Source organism: Alnus glutinosa, chromosome 1 (genome assembly GCF_958979055.1).
Source record: "Alnus glutinosa chromosome 1, dhAlnGlut1.1, whole genome shotgun sequence".
Taxonomy (NCBI): domain Eukaryota; kingdom Viridiplantae; phylum Streptophyta; class Magnoliopsida; order Fagales; family Betulaceae; genus Alnus; species Alnus glutinosa.
Window position 1 is genome coordinate 1,203,294 of NC_084886.1, and position 21,415 is coordinate 1,224,708.

Below are 21,415 nucleotides of genomic sequence, written 5' to 3' on the forward strand. Positions count from 1 at the left end.
GTTAATCGTAGTTATGACTGTAGCTGAACATTGCATCAAATAACCTAAAAAGAAAAAGAAAAAAGGAGTATGATTCTCTTTTATCTTTGAGAATTGTAAAAATGATAAAAGAAAAATTATAATAAAAAAATTGTTTAAATGAAATAATGAAATTAGATAGTTAAAATAAAAAATATTAAATTATTTAGCTAAAAAAAATTAAAATTCACCAAGCCGAATATAAATACTACAGAAAGAATGGAATTTCATATTAACATATTAACAAAAAAAATAAAAATGATAATACATTTCCAATTATTTGTGACTACGACGGTAACTATCAACTTTACATATTACTTTTTTTTTTTTTCTCTCTCTGCATCATCAGCACAACGGCTCATGTGTGGTGATGACATGTACAACGAGAAGGCCATGTAGAGACTGGTGCAAATATTCGGTCTATCGGCAAGTGGGGTGACATCCGGATAACGATGAAGTTAATAGATTTGTGGTTTATGAAAGAGATCAAAGAAAAAGAGAAAAATTAGTTAAAAATAAATATTTTAATAAAAAAAGATTTAAAATGATGAGATGTTTGATGTTTTTGAAAAATAAATAGTTAAAATAAAATAATATATTTTTTTAATTAAAACTTGGTTAAACTTTCATTATTTCAACGTTACTCTCTGGGCTTGTTTGATAAAAGAAGAGAAAGGAAAGAGGAATTGGTAACAAGAGTTAGAATTGATAGATGTGATATAAAGTAAGAAGAATTTATATAAAAAAGTGAAAAAAAAAAAATTTGTATTGTAATAAATTTTTTTATTTAAATAATAATAATAAATTATTAATGTAACATAAAATTAGTATGTTTTGAAATTAATTATTTTTAGAATAAATGAGAACTCTCGCTCCTTTACCAAAACCAAACAAGCCACATATTCTCTAATGTAGCTGTACAGTTCAAGTCGTCCACCAAGTTCTTTCTTTTTCCTTTTTTATGCCCTTTCTTATTTTCAAAGTCTATCAAAATAGGAACTTTTCTCTTCTATTTCTAGGTGGTAGACCCAAAAATAGAAAAAGAGAAAAAGAAAAGGACTGCCCGCGTACAAAAGCAGCCGCAACGAGATAAGACATGCCCATCGAACACGTGTCAAATGGAAATCGTCTAGTCTTCCACCAAATTCACCAATTCTCTTTCCCTCTTTCTGTTTATAGATATAAGATACACTGTTATCTTCTCCGATCCGGAATCTTGCTTAATTTGTAACTGAGACACTAGAGAGACAAAAACAACTAACGGAACAGAGAGAGCTATTAGGGCTTTGAATGGGGAGAAAGAAAGTGGTGCTGAAGCGGATCGAGGACAAGAGCAGTCGCCAGGTGACCTTCTCGAAAAGGCGGAACGGGTTGATGAAGAAGGCTCGCGAGCTCTCCATTCTCTGCGACGTCCAGGTCGGCCTCATCGTCTTCTCTAGCCGTGGCAAGCTCTACGAGTTCTGTAGCGGCAACAGGCAACGTGCTTTTCTTTTTCTATATATATGTGTTTTCTTTTTACGCTTCAATTATACTCTGTTTGGTTCGTCCGAAACTATTCCTCTCAGCTTTTGAAAATCGAGGAAACGTAAATGACAGAGAAGCAGACGCTCCAAAGTCATTTTCCTCTGTTCCATCCATTTTTATCTTGTTTATAATGTCTAATTGCGTATTTAAAGTTAACCTTTTTTTTTATAAATTTTTTTTTTTTTTTAAAAAAAAAAAAAAAAAAAAAAAAAATTTTTTTGATCTTATTTAACTGCCTTTCTTTGTATTCATGATTTCTGTCTGAATGTGGTGCTAATGTTAGTTTGTTGCTAGTTTGTTATTTTTTTTTTATTACTACTTGTTAGTCGACCGCAAGGACCTGAGCTAAGAAAATATAAAGAAATCAAAAGTTGTGTACTAAATTTAGGAAAGTAAACTTAACATTACTTTAGGGTGCGTTTGAGATTGTGATTTCGTAAACAATAAATACGATTTTAAACCAAATCGTAGAATATAAATCATTTTGGGAACTGCGTTTTTAAAAATTACGGTTTGAAAACGCATAAAATCTACTTTTTCAAATCGCAAGTAAGATGTTTTTTTGAAAACGCAAAATTTTAAAGATTAATTTGCGATTTTAAAGGCAAAACTGTGATTTTGCCAAACGCGTACTGCATTTTTAAAAATCATTTTTTTCAAATCACACATTTTAAAATCGTTATTTAAAATCTCACTTTTTGAAATCGCAAACCCAAACGGACCCTTAATATAAAAAAATTTATGTTTCGTTTCTTATTCATTTAGTATTTATTTTAAATAATATTTATTTTTTGTATAATTTTCTTAATATTTAATTTAAAAAAATTTAAATGATACATAGAAATGATAAAGAAATTATCGTGGTAAATATGGAATTAAAAATGGTTTAATTCTATAAATTGATTTTTGTCCTGGCTTCTAATTTGTAATGTTTCGTATGTAACTATATAGCATTTCCCGAACCTCATCTGTGTCACGACTCTGGTAGCTCCCCGCGTGTCTTTTGTTACGTTCGTGACTCGTGAGGTTTATCTAAGTCGGCTTGGCGCTGAGTCTGTGCTCTCTCCCTTGTTTGTCGCCTTCATAAACTCATAAATTTGTTCTATTGTACCACATGAAGGGTTCCAGCCGTAGTTTAGAGAATGTAGGCGGTCAGCCTCGTGATTCGATGTTTTATGTTCCGTCTCATATTGGCAATCGTACTTTTTCGCATCTAAAAGGGCACAGAATACTAGAAAGACCCGAAGAACGTATCTTTGATGTGGTGGGGCTAGCTAGATAGGATCGCCCATTGGATCAAGGCGTCAAGCTAAGAAGATCCTATCTTCTTTTCTTTTCTTTTTCTTTTTATGTCTTACTCATACAGATGTGATTGGCATTTTTTCTTGAATCGTTACATAAACAATCTCATAATCATACTCTAGTAACTTGGTAACTCATTTCTGCTGCTCCATTGATGATATCCTCCGCTCAAATATGTACTTCAAGCTTCTGTGATCAGTAAATATCTGAAAACGCTGCCCGATCAAATAGGGCGTCCATTTGGTCATTGTATGGACGACAACTAACATCTCCTTGTTGTAAACATAGTTTACCTTGTAAGAGAAATAGGCCGACCTTCTTGTATCCATGCTGTCACTAAAACCAGAGAAAAACGTTGAAAAAAAGAAGAAGAAGGGGGAATTGGTCACTTCGAGGTGGTCGGCCTCCACAAATTGCTAGCAATTGACCGAAATTTCTATTCGGTGAATAGCCGTACGGCATCTACATTGATTTTATAGAGGGAAAATATTCCTAACCTAGTAAGGAAAGGACTTATTATTGTAATAACTTAACACTGGAAATTATTGTACGGGTTCCTAATAGTTAATGACAAAAGTGGAATGAGATTCATTGACACCTTATTTAACTGGTTTTTTATTCATCCCCCTTTTGATTCTTTGGACTAATACAGAGAGTAGTATGAACAAGATGAAAGGTAAAGTTACGGGCTCAATATCCATCGAATAGGTGTGCAACCTGCTTATTTAAAAGAATAATTCCAAAGGCTTCTTAAGACTTCATTTGATTGGATTTCAACTCATCCTTCTTTGTTTCTTGAAGTTCCTGCTTAGATTCTATTAATGTTAATTTTAAATTCAATTGTGATTTTCAATTCTATTTCCTCTCTTCCTCTTTTAGAGTCTTTTGTCCCTGTAAAAGTCTATGGGCCTTACTCACCCTCAAAAGACGCATTGAGAGAGGAGGGGAAACCATGACTTATAAAGTGCCTAGGTGAAGGAAATTTTAGCGATGTGGGATACTTTAACATGCTCTTTCACGTGTGTCAACTAATGGCCAAACACGTGGACAACAACGGGAGGGAAAGACCTATCATCGCAAGAAACTTGTGGCTCTGATACCTTGTAAAAGCCCATAGGCTTTACTCACCATCAAAATACGCCTTGAGAGAGGCGGAGACACCATGGCTTATAAAGTGCCCAGGTGAAAGAAATCTTAGCGATGTGGGACACTTTAACAGTCCCCAGATTGCATCCACTACTGCACTTCAATAAATTTACATTGTATTTATTATTGTGGCAATAGGCTTAAAAGCCAACTCCATTTAGCAGTTTCACCTTGTTGGGCACCAAATTATGCTTGGCTTCTATTTAGAATTTAGCTGTAGAAAGCATATTATGGATTGTGATGATTTAACGGTTATTTGATGCCACTGAACAAGAAAGCAAGGCTTCATTTGGAAATGATTTTTTTTATCCTACAAAAAAACAGAATTTTGTTGTTGTTGTTGTTGTTTTTTTTTTTTTTTTTTTTTTTTTTCCCCTTGAAACATGTTTGGTAAACTCTTACTGAAAACAGTTTTCAAGAACAGAAAATTAGAAAATCATATTTAGAAGCATATAAGAAACCTGGTTCAGATGTTTTCATATTTGTGTTTTCGAACTCCTGACTAACTGTCAATTTAATAAGTTTAGTTATCAAAAAAAATTTAATAAGTTTAGTTATTCCATTCGAAAAAAAAAAATAAAAAATAAAAAAAGTTTAGTTATTCACATATTGTCATTAAGGACATGAGATGTCTATAACTTTTTTTTTTTTTTGTGTTTCCGAGAACAGTACTAAAAGAAATTATTAAATAATGTAAAGCATTCCTAGAGGGACTTCAGTAGTGAAGAATATATGATCAAGGCCCAATATTATTATCTTTAAAAGATTATAAATGTTTTTTGTGTCTCTTAATTCTTATATCTTTATGTTTAATGCAAAATGCAATTCATTTTCCAACATATCTATGTAAAGTAAAATCTACATTTCCTTTTTACTCGATGTAATTCAATAATATCTACATTTTAACTTCTAAGAATGGATGTTTACGTAACTAGTTCTTATGATTCAGCTTGGCCAAGATCCTTGAGCGTCATTGGAGTCGCTTTAAAGAGGAAACAAAGGCGTCTAGCGGTCTTAGTGAGATAGAAGTAAGCAGTAACTTTTTTTATTCATCTCTGTTAGAATATCCTCGGAATTTCTTGTATTTATGTTAGAATATCCTCAGGATTTCTAACATAATTGCAGCATCAGATGGGATTTCTTGCCCTGATTGATTATGATTAATATCGTGACATATGTCTTATTTATCATGTAATTATGTAGCCCTTATTGTTGTCTACTTGATACTTGTTTTGCCATGGAACAAGTATCACGATAGAGATATGATACATTTATAACTTTCGTATAACTCTAACAACTTTTTTAATATCAACCATTGGATATTTAAAACCCAAAATCATCACAACATTATCCCTTCTAGGGTAAAGCAGCCCTTATTGTTGTCTACACTATCAATCGTGTTCTGTCACCAACCGCTCAGAATAAGATTCCTTATGAACTTCTCTTTGGCACTATCCCTTTGGGTATGTCTGTTTCATCCTCATTCAACCACATGAATACACTAAATTAGAACCCCAATCGGGCCTTTGTTGCTTCTTAGGTTATGGCATTGAACCTAAAGGATATCGATGCTCATGCTATGACCCCATAATCAAACGTCTTCGCATTTCCCGTCATGTTACCTTTTGGGAAGATAAGATGTTTAGTAGTCTAGAGTCTTTTCCTCCGCACTCTTCGAATCAGTCACTTATTTTCACTGATATCTCTATAGATTTATTTCTTTTCTTTTCAAACATTGATACATGCACATCTGAGCTCTTCAGAAGATCCCACCATAGTCACTTTTGATTCATCTGAATTGTCTAATGACCGCCTCTTGCCCTTCATGAGTTCCTCGCCAATCCACCTGGCTAAGAGAATTTTTAGTTCATCTTCATGATTATCATTGTCATTTTTCCCTTGCTACCTTACATGTGTTAAGGAAGCAAATCCAGTTGAAGAAGAGAGTCGAGTTGCAGAGGAAAAACAAGTGCTACTGAGTAACGGCCGTTACTCAATTTATAGAACAAATCACTACTGAGTAACGGCTAGTAGCCATTACTCAGTTTATGTTTTTCCTCTTCTGTTACTCCCTTGAAGTTAGCATGCTCACGATCCCAAAACAGCAGGCGATCGATTGTCAGCAGCCTCAAGCAAACTTGCAGCACGATTCTCTCCAAGAATCTTGCTGCATTTCACACCTCTATGTTTCCCAGTTGACTCACGGCTCCTCAAACTCAGCATCTTTTTCCTGTTTTGCTTCATCTCACATGTTTCTCTTGATGTAAAGTATTGTACTTATTTTCCTAAACAAGTGTACATTGATCAATATAAATAGAACACATTCTTCTTGGTTTTGGTCATGCAACCAAACCAGTTTCTTACTTAGTTTTTCATGGTATCATAGCTACCAAGAGCAAACGCTCAACTGATTGCCAACTCTTCCAACTCTGCATCCTCTTCCAACTCTAACACCAATCCCACCAACTCCAATCCTAACATTTCTGCCACCTCCTCCAATCCACCCACTGAGACCTTGTCAACATTGTCCAACACACCAACCTTTTCTCAACTTTTCAAGCTTGAAGGACCAAACTATCTGACCTGGGTTGCACAGTTTCAACCCTTCCTCCGAGGCAATGATCTTCAAGGCCTTGTTGATGGCACTGACCTCTGTCCACCACAATTTATCACCAACACTGACAACACTCAACATGGCAGAAGAAAGACTAGCTACTCTTGAGCTAGATCGTTTGTTCTCTTTCTCCCTCTATTGTGTCCACGATGTATGGTTTGAAAACATCGTATGAAGCTTGAACAACTCTTGCAACACGGTATGCATCTAAGTCCAAGTCTCGCATTTCCCACCTCAAGCGGCAATTACAAAGCTTGTAGCAGGGAAGCAAATCATGAACCGATATCTGAATTTGGCAAAACAGTGGGCAGACCAACTGTCTGCAGTAGGAAAACCAATTGATGATGATGATCTCATCTCATTTGTTGTAAGTGGACTGAATCCTCTCTTCCACACATTTGTCATTATTCACTCCTTTGCCACTCGTGATCATGACATATCCTTTGTTGATTTTCAAGCAGAACTCCTTAACCATGAGATTCTGCTTGAGAACCAGCACCGTCCCACCATCACACCAGAAATTGCTCCTTTGCCATGTACTCCTACAAGCAGAATCCAAACACTTTCCCTATTATAGAAAACTCTAACCTCAAGAAGCCTAGACTTCCTCCAAGACTTTCTCCAAGGCCCAACTTCAGGCCCCAACATTTTGCCCCCAGGAACAACTCACCAAAAGGCAGTGGTGGCTATCCTACCTTCAATCAGCACTTCAAGCCTCCCTTCTTTAGACCTAACCACCTGAATCAACCAGGCAACTCTTAGACCCGGACACCTCAGTCCACTGCACCTTGGTCACCTTGCCAAATCTATGGCAAGGGCAGTCATAATGCTCTTGACTGCTACCACCGAATGGACTTTGCCTACTAAGGTAGGCACCCTCCTCAACTAGCAGCCATGGTGGCACAGCTAAATGAAGGACTCAACACTCAAGACTGGCTGGCAGATTCTGGAGCCAACACCCATGTCATTGTTGACCCTACCAACATTGAAAAATCCCAGCCTTTTGATGGAGCAGCAGCCGTGGGAGAATGCAATGGAGGCAGATTTGAGTATCAAACACTTTGGATCCTCCTTAGTTCACTGCAAATCATCTTCCATACCTCCTTTACTTCTCAAAGATATTTTACACTGTCCTAATGCTTCAACCAACCTTCTCTCAATTAACAAGTTTTGTATTGATAATAATTGGTGGTTTGCCCTCACTGGTTTAAGTTATTCTTTGCAGGACAACTTGACTAGGGCTATGCTGCTCCAGGGGCCAAGTGAAAATGGGTTGTACCCCATCCCTCTCCTCTCTTTCAACTCTAAGTCCTTAAATAAATGGAAAGGTCTCACAGCTCATCTTGGAGTGAAAACCACAGATATGGTTTGGCACCAATGGCTAGGACACCCTTCTGTAGTCTTTCACCAACTTTTGAAGAACCAGCATCTTCCCATCTTTGGTTTAGTTGATAGGGCAAGAATCTGTGAATCATGTCAGCTTGGAATTACTGAGAGAAAACACAGGCATGTCATGGAAATGGGCCTAACTCTCATTGCTCAAGCTGGTCTATCACCAAAGTATTGGGTAGATGCCTTTTTAACCTCCATCTACCTAATCAGCCGGCTGCCCTCTCCGGTTCTTCAACAAGAGTCACCCTATTCCAAACTCTTTCATCACTCCTGATTACACCTATCTTCGGACATTCGGCTGCCTTTGCTACCCTCTCTTGAGAGCTTATGCCAGTCACAAGTTGTCCTTTAGAAGCAAACCGTATATCTTCATTGGCCATGGCTCCAATCAGAAGGGGTATCGTTGCCTAGATCCAACAACACATAAAGTGTATCTATCCAGAATTGTCATCTTTGATGAGACAAAGTTTCCAGCCAAGAACCCATCAATTTCGCTTGGGTCCTGCAAGATCACAGCTTCTCCAAGTAATTTCTTAGTTTTGATTCCCTGTCAATTATCTATTGACTCCACTTGTTCTCCTGCAGCATCCCCACACCAACCTATCACCTTTTCTCCTTCAGTATCACCCAATAAACCTGACTTGCTACAACCTGCTCCCTCATCTTCCTCTGCTCACATTGAATCCTCCGATTCCCCTCCTTCACCTACTCTTTCAGTTTGAGTCGTCATCTCATACAGATCCTCAACCAGACCTCTCTCCTCTTCATCAACTTACTCAACCTTTCCTTCCTCATCCTTCATCTCCATCAACTTCTGGCCACTTGAAACCTAAAGAATACCCTGGCTTCAAACTGTTTCAATCCATCAAACATCCTCTCTGTGTCCTGCATACTGTCCACTTACCTTTTGAACCTACAACCTTCAAACAAGCTACTACCAATCTAGCATGGATCAATGCTATGAACCTTGAATGCCTAGCCTTGATCTCAAACCATACTTAGTCCCTATGCCTAAGGCCTTCCCATCATAATGTTGCTTGAAACAAATGGGTCTTTAAAATCAAACAGAAATTAGATGGCAGTGTAGATCGGTTCAAAGCTAGACTTGTTGCAAAAGGGTTTGATCAACTAAGTGGGGTAGACTATTATGAGACATTCAACCTTGTTATAAAACCCGCTGCTATCCGCCTTATTCTAGCTCTTGCAATCCAGTTCAATTGGCCTATCAACCAACTGGATGTCTCTAATGCATTTCTCCATGGTGTGCTTGATGAAGAAGTCTGCATGGAGCAACCACAAGGCTTTGTTCATCACTCCTACCCGGACTATGTCTGTTGATTGCATAAATTCATTTATGATTTAAAGCAGGCCCCTCGAGCATGGTTCACACGTCTCTCCCAATCTCTCCTGGATATTGGTTTCACCGGTTCTCAATTAGATCCATCTCTCTAGTCTCTTCACATATCATGCTAACCACCTTCACATCTTCCTTTTAGTTTATGTGGATGATATAATTCTCAGTGGAAATCTCAAGAATACCATGTCATGGGTTGTCAGCAAGCTTAAACTTTACTTTGCTATCAAGGACCTTGGCGAACTTAGTTACTTTCTTGGTATTCAAGCTACCAGGACAATGCTAACCTTCATCTTCGCCAATCTAAGTACATTCTTGACCTACTGGATCGCACACAGATGACCGAATCTAAGCCCTATCTAGCTCATTGTGTTGCCGGCACAAAAATGTCCAAATATGATGGCGAGCCTCTATTTAATCCCACCATCTACCGCCACATTGTTGGAGCACTTCAGTACGTGACACTCATTAGACTAGAAATTGCTTATTCGGTCAACCAATTGTGTCAACACATGCATGCCCCCACAACTACTCATTTCACAGCAGCCAAACGGGTCCTACGATACGTCAAGAGTTCCATTGATCATGGACTTCAATACAACAAAGGTCCCATTACCATCATTACCTATTGTGACTCGGATTGGGCAGGGAATCCTGATGACAGGCGATCTACCTCCGGTTTTGGTATCTTTCTTAGCTCCAACCTCATTTCTTGGTCAGCCAAGAAGCAACACATTGTCTCCATATCAAGCATAGAAGCCGAGTATCGAGCATTATCCTTGGCTACTGTAGAAATGTACTGGCTACACATGTTGCTTAAAGAACTTTAAGTCACACTTCCATCTCCACCAATTCTTTGGTGTGACAACTCGGTAGCCCTTGCTCTTGCCTCCAATCCAGTTCACCATGCCCGCATCAAGCATGTTGAAGTTGACATCCACTTTGTTTGGGAAAAAGTTACTAACCGGGACATTCAACTCCGATATCTTTCAACTCTTGATCAATTAGCAGATGTCTTCACTAAAGGTCACATGGCTACCAGATTTTGCTTCCTCCGTGACAAACTGATGGTCCTTCCCCCCATCAGTTTGCTGGGGGGGTGTTAAGGAAGCAATTCCAGTTGAAGAAGAGAGTCGAGTTGTAGAGGAAAAACAAGTGCTACCGAGTAACGGCTTCTGTTTATGTTTTTCCTCTTCTGTTACTCCCTTGAAGTCAGCATGCTCACAATCCCAAGACAGCAGGTGATCGATTCTCAGCAGCCTAGAGCAGACTTGCAGCACGATTCTCTCCATGAATCCTGCTGCATTTCACACCTCCATGTTTCCCAGTTGACTCACGGCTCCTCAAACTCAACAACATCTTTTTCCTGTTTTGTTTCATCTCACATGTTTCTCTTGATGAAAAGTATTGTACTTATTTTCCTAAACAAGTGTACATTGATCAATATAAATAGAACACATTCTTCCTGGTTTTGGTCATGCAACCAAACCAATTCCTTAGTTTTTCAACATGAACCTCATTTCATTCCGCTATGCTAGTTCTGATACCATTCGGCAAAAAGCTGTCTGAAAAAATTGATGTCCTCACCAAAACCCACACCTGTGATTTAGTCGACTTACGTCTAGGGAAAACTATAGTAAGATGCAAGTGGGTCTATAAGATTGAGACAAAATCATATAGCACGGTTGAAAGTTGTAAAGGATGTCTTGTAGCAATGGAGTTCAACCAGGAGTATGGTATTGCTTTTGAGGAGACCTTTGCACTGGTGGCTCGATTTACTTATGTTCGGTCTCTGTCATAGTTGCATCTGTGCAACACTCTTTTAGATGGAACTGAAGAATGTCTTCCTTAATGGGGATCTTGCCGAAAAAGTCTATATACAGCCTCCTCCTAGGTATGCTCATCCTCCTTATAAGGTTTGTAGACTTAGACAGACACTATATGGGCTAAAACAAGCTTCAGAGCTTGTTTTGCCAAATTCAGCTTGACCTCACAACTTGGGTTTGTCTGTAGTCTCTATGGCTCTGCTCTTTACGTCTGTAACACTGTCGTTGGTATCATTCTTCTCTTGTTATATGTTGATGATATGATTATCATCGGGGATGATACTATTGGCATTTGTGAGCTTTAGCATCTTTTGAGTCAATAACTTGAGATGAAGGACTTGGACTTCCTTAGTTACTTTCTTCGTTTAGAGGTCTCTTTAGCTTCAAATGGATACTCTCTTAGGCCAAATATGCCTTTGATCTTCTCCTACAAGTCAAGCTAACCACTAATGGACAACAAAATTGTTGACAGTTCTCTCGAGTTGAACACCAAACTTTGGGCTACCTATGGTGAGTTACTTCCTAATGCTACTCTCCGCAAGCAATTTGTTGGCAGCCTCATCTACCTCACAGTCATCAACCAAATCTTTATGCGGTTCACTTAGCCAATGTATGACCACACCATGCTCTGTTCGCTACACGACTGTTCTCGGATCCTCGCTATGTGAAAGGCACCCTCTTCCATAGTCTTCATTTTTTCATCTCCGTCCTTAAATCTACGAATGTATTAAGATGTTAATTGGACAGGTGGCCCCACTGATCATCCTCATTTCTTGACGCGACCAAAAAACTGTTTGTAGTTGCTCGTTCCAGTACCGAGGCTAAATACTGTGCACTTACTGACGCTACCTCTGAACTTTTATGGCTCTGCTGGTTACTACAAGACATGGGTGTATCGCAGAATACTAGCTGCCCAATCTACTCTCTCAATCGAGATTGACTTCCATTTTGTGTCATCATCTATAGCTGGGAACTCTCCGCCTCTGTCCTAGTTGATCAATTAGCTGATGTGTTTACTAAAACCCATCCTTTTCGACGTTTTCATACGCTTGTTTCCAAACTCAAAATGATTTTTATAGCACCACCTTGAGTTTGCAGGGATGTTAAAATATCCTTGGGATTTCTAACATAATTACCTGCACCAGATGAGATTTCTGGCCTTGATTGCCTATAATTAATATCATGATATTTTCCTTATTTATAATGTAATTATGTAGGGGATTTTATTCTCTTTACTCCTTTTATTTTGTACATTGTATCAATAGGTCATCTTTCACTATAAATAGACATACTCCTTGTATAGTTAGAACACACAAAAACAATACAGTTCACTTCTCCACATCTCTCTTTTTTCTTTCTTTCTACAGTCTCGAAGTTAGACAACACTATTCGATTGAGAAAAAAATTTCTGTATCAGGTAACTCAAAATGTTTAATAACTCCATTGAATACTTTATTAATAAAATTCAATGATTGGAAATTAGTTTTTTCTTCCCCTGTTTCGTAAAACAGTTTCTACTACTTGTGAAGCGAAACTTACAAATACATAATTTACACTCAAAGCAATTCTCCTGATATATCAAGGAGATAGGCTCAACCTTGTCGAAACTGCTAAGCCGTTTGTTTATTGAGCATGCTTTCTCTCTAAATTTAGGTAACAACTCAACTTTGGCAAAACTGCTAGCTCAGGGTAAGTGTTGGGGCTGATCAGGGAGAACTACTTGACCTTGCCTAAAATGGGTATTTCATGTGTGTAAAGACATGCCCTTTCTAAGTTTAGGTGGAATTTGAACTTAGGCAAAACTTAGGAAAATTGCAAGATCTATTAATGGATTTAGTGTGCCTTGTTATTGCAAAGAGATGGATTTTATGGTACTAGTGAGATGATCAATAACCTTGTACTTAAAAATTGCTAGGTTTTTTTTTTTTCTGGATTTTGATATACAAAAGGGGCTCTTTATGTCCCTGCTCAATTTCTTTGATTTTATGGATTCTAGACGTTCTAAATGCTGCATGTCTTTGATTGTTTGACTTATTTGTGTAATGTCATATTTGGCTTTCTTAGTAATACATGTTATTTATCATCATGGTGATGGGAGTATAGCATTTAAGGGCTTTCTTAGTAATACATCTTAGTAATACAAGTACATAATAGATTGCTGTCACTGACTAACATGTATTTGGTATTTGAACCTCCACTTAATGAGAGAAAACAGTAAATCAATGCTAGCTTTGGACGACGAACAAACTTCTCTTATGGAAGTCTTCATTGGGAACAGTTCTGGCATCATAATGGTGTCGATGATGCTGAGTTTTCTCAGGGGAAAAAAAGAAAAGAAAAGAAAAGAAAGTGACGCAAAAGTTTTCTTTTTTAAAAAATTATTAAAACAAAGTTTTCTGTCACTGCATATATGAATTAGGTGTAATATTCGTCTTCTACCCTGCAAGGAGGGCAGGTACGACCTTATTACAAGGACCGCTGTGTCTGATACATAATGGTTAACTACTAAGTTTCTTGTCAACAGAGCTACCAACCAGAATATGCAAGTCAACAATCACAAGTGGAGCTACTAAAACTAGTACAACAGTAACTATTCTTTCCTTATATATTTGCTCTTCCTAAATGAATAATGCGTTATAGTTGATGGACTCAAAATAAAATGTCGCATCTTTAGGGAGCTCAAAGGGCCAAATATGGAGCAGTTGAGTGTGACTGACCTTGCGCAACTGGAGAAAAAGCTTAATGCTGCGCTCATGTACACGAGAACTAGAAAGGTCAGTTGTCTTTTTCCAATGAAGATTATAAACTGTTACATTATGTAAACCCTTGAGTGTTGCATCTAGAACATGGAATGCTGGCAAACCATAAAACTCATTAAGAGCTGTAGTACCATATGAATTTCAATTGTTCTATTAGTTTTGAATGGTGGCAGCTATTTGACAGCTGATAATTGCACACCGAAAATAACTAAACTAACTCCACTTAGGGCAGGAGAATACACAGATTGGCTACGAAATATACTCTCTGCCTATAGCAAATGGAACCAAACTCCTACTCCAAAACAATCCCCTAATCTTAATCCTATTGAAACTAAACTATTGCTCATCAAAGCTTATTGATTCCTGCAAGGACTCTTCTAGACAAATCCTACTCCAAACCTGCTTCTGCCAATATTTGCTTCTGAACATCTTGTGGTCTAACCGCTGCTACCTTCAAAATCTAGCATCTGTGTGTTGCTTCAACCTAGAAAGTCAGATACTAGATGCTGTGTTTGGGCGCATGGCTTTCTATTTAGCAGCACCCTAGGGTTCAGGCAGATATTGCAATGCACTATGCAAACTCTACCAGCTTATCCACTTGTTTTCTTATATACAAAAAAAATCTCCATCATCACGAGCAAGGTCATAAGTACACTGTATGATATAAGCAGGTAAAGCAAGTCATGTAGCCAGATCTATCTTGTTCCAAATATTGTTGAACACATAAATTATCGTAATTTCTGTGATTACATGAAACCAGAGCATTTTATACAGCCTACAACAATTTCCTTCGTTAATCTGTTCTTTGTAGTCTAGCCAAATGTCTTTGGCTTTTATACTGTAGTAACAATTCTTAGGCTTGTTGTACTATCTAGTTAACGGTTGAAACATAAGGAATGTGTCAGAGATTCTTCCTTGGGTACTTTTTTTTTTTTTCACTTGTCAAAAAATTTCTTACCGTAGGAACATTTTTCACTTCTTCTCCCCTACTATCAGGGCATCTGCTCGTAATATTAAGGGATCCATGCAGCTTTAAGATTTAATCACCAATAGTCACATGTAACTTCAATCATTGTAGGTAACATCTCCTAGTCATGTTAGTACTGTCTAGCTAACTACATTGAGTGAAAATAATGTGTTTAATTCTTTCTAGTATTTTTTTTTTATAAGTAATTAACCTCAAGAGGAGGAGGGGGAAGAAAATATTCAAACTAGTGACTACCGCTTCATGAGGTGTAGTTTCCAGCTGATTCAGCTATCCCTTGGGGTAATTCCTTGTGGTATTACTGACTAGAAGACAAAATCTGATGAATGCCTATTTTAAATAAGTTCCATTATGAATAACTTACTAAACTATGTCCTCAAGATCTATAGCCAAATCTCCATTAGGGAAAATTATACAGCACGGAATTCTGCCTGCACAAGAAAGTATCATTTGACCTAAGATTCCATCTGGACAAGTTGTATTGCTATTCCTATTCATTATTGTTATTTTTTTTTCAGACACAGCTGATGATGGAGTCCATAATTAGCCTTCATGAAAAGGTATGCAATTGACATTGTTCCTTTGGGATATTTACTTGTCAGACCTCATTATTTGATGTTAATTACTCAACTTGAATCTTGAAGGAAAAGTTCCCTCTTAGATTTTTGTGAATCCTCAAAAGGTTAATGTGATGGGATGAACTAAGTTCTCTTATAAGCTGGATCACAGTTGCTTGTTATAAGATATTGATTACCATTTCAGAAGAAAGTTAAGAAAGTTTCATCTTATACTTGAAACTTTCACTGCATCACATCTATCTAATCCTGCAGTTAGCTGATTGCTTAAGTCGGCAAGGCTTGAACAATGTCTCCTCTGGGTTTTATAAGAAATTATGACCACTTGATCGTTTTTGGTTTTAACCCCAAGGGGTTGGCTCAAGTGGTAAAGGTCTTGGTCTTTGTAGTAGTCCCATGATATCTAAGGTTCGAATCCACTTGGATGCAAACATTTCATTGAAGCCAGCCCACCGACAAAGCAGGAATATTATCCGATCCGTGTGGAATGGACGCTTTACACATGCCTGAGGTTTACCTGACAGGAGTGGGTACACGAAGTGTCCCTACCTTTGAGAGGTTCTTCGTCATTAGAAAAAAAATCCAGGCCCAAATTTTTTGAAATTCCCCCCCTGCTTCTACTTCAAAACGTTTGGGTCATTTGTACTTTCTATGAAACCATGAAATTAATGGTTCTTACAATATCATAGTGGAAGACCAAAATAGAGCTGTATATCCAATTGTCCCTCTCAATACTCCTCTACTCCTCTACTTTATATCATTCTTGAACCCATCAGACCGGTCAAAATCTTGGTGGTTTAATCTATTCCAAGAATTTGGAGATATGCTATTAACAAACTTGGTTGTGGATTGTCTGGTTAAGTTATTAGATCCACCATGATTCATTTGTAGTAATCAACTTGAGAATCTAGTTCAAACTCATGCATATGCTATTGACCTGGTGGTGCTCCCCCTAGGTCATTTGGTAGGATGAATCTGAAACACCTAAGATTGGCACCTTGCAGGACTAGATCTGATACAACTGTCTGCTGTGGATTTAACCATGACTGATACTACTTGCAAGCCTTTGTAGCATATGCCCAAATGTTCGCTGCATATCAATTGCAGCACCAACCATAGTATTGAACTAGAGACGATTTTCAAATTAAAACATTGGTGAATCTTTTTTTTTCCTGCTGAGTGACTTGTATGGCTAATCTAACTCAGTATGATATCCTTCATAATTGTACTTAACACAGATGAAGTATTAGATCCTTGTGTCTGCAACGTTGGAGTAGAATTAATTTACAATATTGGGTGGTGAAGTAATCTAGAAGCATATTGGGTAATGGAAGCTGATCTGCTTCTTAAATGATCTAACCATGCCTACTCCTTTGGATTACCCTGTCTCTGACCAACTTTCAGATTAGGGATTTAAAGCTGCAGCCTAGGCAATTAATAGAACATCGTGAAGAGGCAGCATTGAGTTCAAATTTTGACATGAAAGAAACGAACTGCTCAAGTATCTGTAAGAAATAGCAAACAAAGCCCTTGTATTGTACACTTATAAAAAAAAACAAAGCCCTTGTATTGTACAGAAATGTGAACACAAAAATCATCATCATCATGTATCCCAACTACATTAATGAGCTAGTAGAAAAAGAGTTAAAGAAAGGAAGTGCAAGAACCTTGGTCTTATTTGGAAAAGCACTAGAAATGATAACTGAGAGCAAGATGAAGAAAATTGAGAAATAAAAAGCATATATAGCATGATTCAGTTTCTGAAATTGATTGTCTGCATGTATCTCTGTATTTTTATATATTTAATTGCAGCATGTAACAAGTAGGATTATTTTTAATGCATTAGCCAATTGTGTATCCTTTGCTATGAACAGGAAAGGATGCTAAGAGAAGAAAACGAGCTATTAGAGAGGGAGGTAAAACCATAGATAAAAAGAATAGGCCACAGTTTTGAACCATCTTGTTTAAAGCATTACTAGTGGCATGATAACAGAGAGAACTAAATCATTATTGGGGTTGATTGCTTGTTACAGATTGCAGCGATGAGGAATAGTGAAGGCAGAACTGAGGTGTTGATAGGGTTAAGTATGCATGAAAACAGTCCCTCGCCTCATCCTCCGCAACCAGCAACACTTAGTTTGCTTCCATAGCAGGTTAGAGATGGCATTGCATGTATGCTCAAAAGCTGCTTCACACATAAGCTGCAGTGACAAAGGGAGCTTCTGATACTTTACTGGTCACCTTTTGAACATTTGAGTGCATGAAATAGCCTACCATAGTGTACCATGTACCATTTAAAAAGATTGTTTCTAAGTGTGTCTCCATTGCTCTTGAGCTATTCATAATCTTGTGTGCTAGCTGGTTATTTATAAAGACAATAAAATATTGCGAAGATGCCATTTGTAGTTTCCTACATGATTACCTGATCACCCGACCTTTACCAAAGATGTTTGCAATGTAGTTTCTTACAGCTTGTAGTTAAGAAGAGCGACGGAGACGATCGAAGAAATTCAAGAAGGTGGTGGTAAAGGGTAGGGTTTGGAACATTGCAGATATCCATGTGGTACTCTTGGCAGCACCGCATCCGCATGCATATGCTTAAAGGGTGAGTTGCTGACTCTCCGATCACTCACTTCTAAGACACGTGCCAATGCATGCAATTTCCAATTAGCGGTCTATCTAAACTAATTTTACTGGCGTTCGATATGAAAGGTCTTTAATTCAATGCGTTACGAAAGAAAGTGTTCATTTGTCAAACAAGTAGATGTACGTTTAAATTAATTGGCATGAATAAGTCTTTGGAAGGTAGGGTTTGAAAAGACATTTGTGAAATTTAAAGCAACTTACCACCAAATTAATTTCACAAGTTATCGTACCGAATTTTTAGGGGTTTCCCACGTCATTGCTTAACCTTCACGCTTTTTAAGTTCAGGACCAAACACACGTGCCAATAGTAAAGTTTTGACCTTTCCTCCTTGTATGATGAATTTCTATTTTTATTCTTTACTTCTCTAGTGTTGAAAATTCTTCTTAAATACTACTTAACCAAATAGATGTATAGTTACGGCCACTGTGTGGGGTCCACAATTAAAATTCCTTTGATAAATTTTTGGTAAAGTGTTTTTGAAAATAAAAATAATAAAATTGAAGAGTGTTCTCCTAAAATAAAAGAAAATAAAAAAATTGTTGCAATTTACACTCCATGGTGGTGACCATTTGGCGGCAGCTATTACAGTGTTTGCACCAAATGGTCCTGGTGGCCTGCACAGCCTGCTGGACGGTTCGAGCGGCCATTGCTGGCCCATTGAACGTTCTTGGCAGTAGTTGAGGGGTCACTGGAAATACATGGAGACCCTTGCGAAGCTGCCTTTAACTTCATGGTGGTTGTCACTGGGTGCCGAAAGTTCTTTGCAACTACTGCGATGCCACCTGAAATTTGTAAAAATCGTTGCAGGGCTGTCGAAAGTTTATGGCAGTCGACACAGGGCCATTGAAAGTTCTAGGGGGCTGTTGTGGGGCTATTAGGAGCTCATGGCAGCAACCGCGCGTAAAACCGTCTAACGTTCATGGAGGTCAATCTGGAGTTGCTGGAAGTCGGCTTGAGAAGTTTATGCCATTGTAATTATTTTTTAGAAGAGTTTTGCATTTTAGTTTTTTCAAAGTAATTTTTATGAAAAATGTTTTGATTTTTTTAAACGAGTTTTTGATTTGTTTTGAAAAGGATATTAGTGGTAAAATTACATTTAAAAATTCGATTGGATAACTTATATTTAAGAAGAGTTTTAGTGTACATGAAACGGAGTACTTTTAAAAGAATCTGTAATTTTAAAGAAGGATTGGCTTTGTATATTTGTGCTTTTGTCCGTCTTTTAAAAAAAAGACGAATAAATTAATAAACAACTAAAAATATAAATTACTATTTAAAACATAAAAAGTAGTTTTCAACTTTATATTACACAACATTTTTTTAAATAAAAAATATTTCTCAAAACATATTAACAAACATACTTGATCTATCGTCGGATAATTGACAACCCCAACCCATAGGTTGGCCGACCACCTAAGGGGTGGTCTAGTCACCCTCTTCACTTACTCTTTTTTATTTTTTATTTTTTTTTAAAAAAAAATTATAAGGTTGATTTAACTTAATATAAGCTGTTAATTTAAATTAAGGATCTAAATTTTAGGAATTGAAAGCTCAAGAAAGTTTGGGATTATAGCTGTCCAAAGATTGTGAATAGAGTTAATTATAGACCAATCCATGCATCATCACTATTGTCACTTCCGAGACATCAAATATATTGATGAGCTTGAGCTATATATGAAGTATGAATGAAGCATCGATCGGTGCCTTGCTTTGAGCCATTGCTTCTGGTACTTCAAAGTAAAGAGAGATAGCACGCTTCATAAGCTTAGGATTTGGCTTACGTACCAAAAATAAAAATAAAAATAAAAATTGTAATTTTTTTAATGGTTCGTACCTTCCCTGTGGGACTATGGGTGTGATTTTTTACTTGTGTATTCCCCCCAAAATGGACGAAATAATCCACTTCTTTGTTCCTTCTCCCCCATTGGCTTAAAAAATAAAAATAAAAAAAATGGTCGAGGTCAGAGAAAAAGAGAAATATATAATAGTCAATTTATGATTTCTTTTTGTTCACACTCTTTACCACTTCCCCCATGCTTTGAGCTGTTTTTTTTTTTTTTTTTTTTTTTTTTTTTCACATACTTTGGGCTGTTTTATCAGTGAGATGGATGTGCAGTTGTACTATTCTTATGGGATGTTTGGGTGTATTGTTTTTAAAAATAAATTTTATTGGTATTCGTAATTTTTTAAATATAAATAAGATTTTATTTAACTTTTTTTAATTTTGTCTCAAAAAGTCAAACTATCTAAACATTTTTTTAATTTTAATTTGTCTCGAAATTTGCAAAGTGAATTATATAAACTTTTTGTTAAATTTTGTCAAAATTATTAAAATACCTTTCATTTTTTTAGGGAAAAAAATAATAATAAAAAGGCTATGATTTAGGTATCGATAAGAATTTAATGGAATTCACAAAAAATACCCATACCTGAATGTTTGAAAAAATTTATAATTTGTTTTAAAAAAATGGGTATTTTGAAAATTTTGGTAGGATTTAACGAAAAATTTTATCGGATGGTTGCAATTAAAAATAAAAAATTAAATTAAATTAAAAGATAGATACCATAAATTGACATTTTTTAAAATTTGAGTACATTTTTTTAAAAATGATGAAAGATCAAAAATTATAAATAAATTTTTTCTTAAATTTTTTGTGAGATTAGTGATGAAGTTAGGTAGATGACTTATAACAATCATATTATATATAAATACAATTACCAAATTATTTAAAGAGTAATGCTACACATCATCTCTTTGTTCTCTTTTTGTCCTTCCAAATTTGATGTGGCTCGTAAAATCACCATTGAATTTATGATAGATCATTATTGAATTTTGATCCAATGATGAATTTAAGAGCCACATCAATTTTGAAAGGATAAAAGGTAAACAAAAAGATGATGTTTAACATTACTCTTATTTAAATCATTCTATATTAGCCATCACTGATTCACTATTGTTTCCGTCTCCTTCGTATCTCGTGAATTAATTAATAATAAAGGGGAGAAAAGGGGAGAAATATGGCTTGGATTGGTAATACGTACAAACAATGATGCCCAAAAAACGCAACTGGGTGTTCAGATTTACTTTTTAACCACCCAACCTGGCCGATTTGGGTTATTACGTGGGATGAGAATTTTATGTCATAATTTTACAAAAATTATGATAACATGATAAAAAAGGGATGTACGACTAATTTGTTTGATCCATTTGTCACGAGCAGGTGAACCACCCAACCTTGCCAATTGGGTTATTACATGGGATGAGAATTTTAT

The 21,415-nt window shown here is 36.7% G+C and overlaps 1 protein-coding gene across 1 annotated transcript; it reads left to right on the forward strand.

Annotated features, from left to right (window-relative positions):
• Positions 1–1,105: 1,105 nt before the first annotated feature.
• On the forward strand, positions 1,106–17,903 carry LOC133864381 (MADS-box protein FLOWERING LOCUS C-like). Its single transcript, XM_062300697.1, has 7 exons — positions 1,106–1,493; positions 4,940–5,018; positions 13,701–13,762; positions 13,851–13,950; positions 15,439–15,480; positions 17,370–17,411; positions 17,529–17,903. The coding sequence occupies exons 1-7, from the start codon at positions 1,309–1,311 to the stop codon at positions 17,643–17,645; spliced, it is 627 nt and encodes a 208-aa protein (XP_062156681.1). The 5' UTR covers positions 1,106–1,308; the 3' UTR covers positions 17,646–17,903.
• The last annotated feature ends 3,512 nt before the right edge of the window (positions 17,904–21,415 follow it).

Coding starts and splice junctions, on each gene's coding strand:
- LOC133864381 (XM_062300697.1), top strand. CDS start 1,309: ATGGGGAGAAAGAAAGTGGTGCTGAAGCGGATCGAGGACAAGAGCAGT. Junction 5,019..13,700: donor GCGGTCTTAGTGAGATAGAA/GTAAGCAGTAAC, acceptor TCTTGTCAACAG/AGCTACCAACCAGAATATGC. Junction 13,951..15,438: donor TGTACACGAGAACTAGAAAG/GTCAGTTGTCTT, acceptor TTTTTTTTTCAG/ACACAGCTGATGATGGAGTC.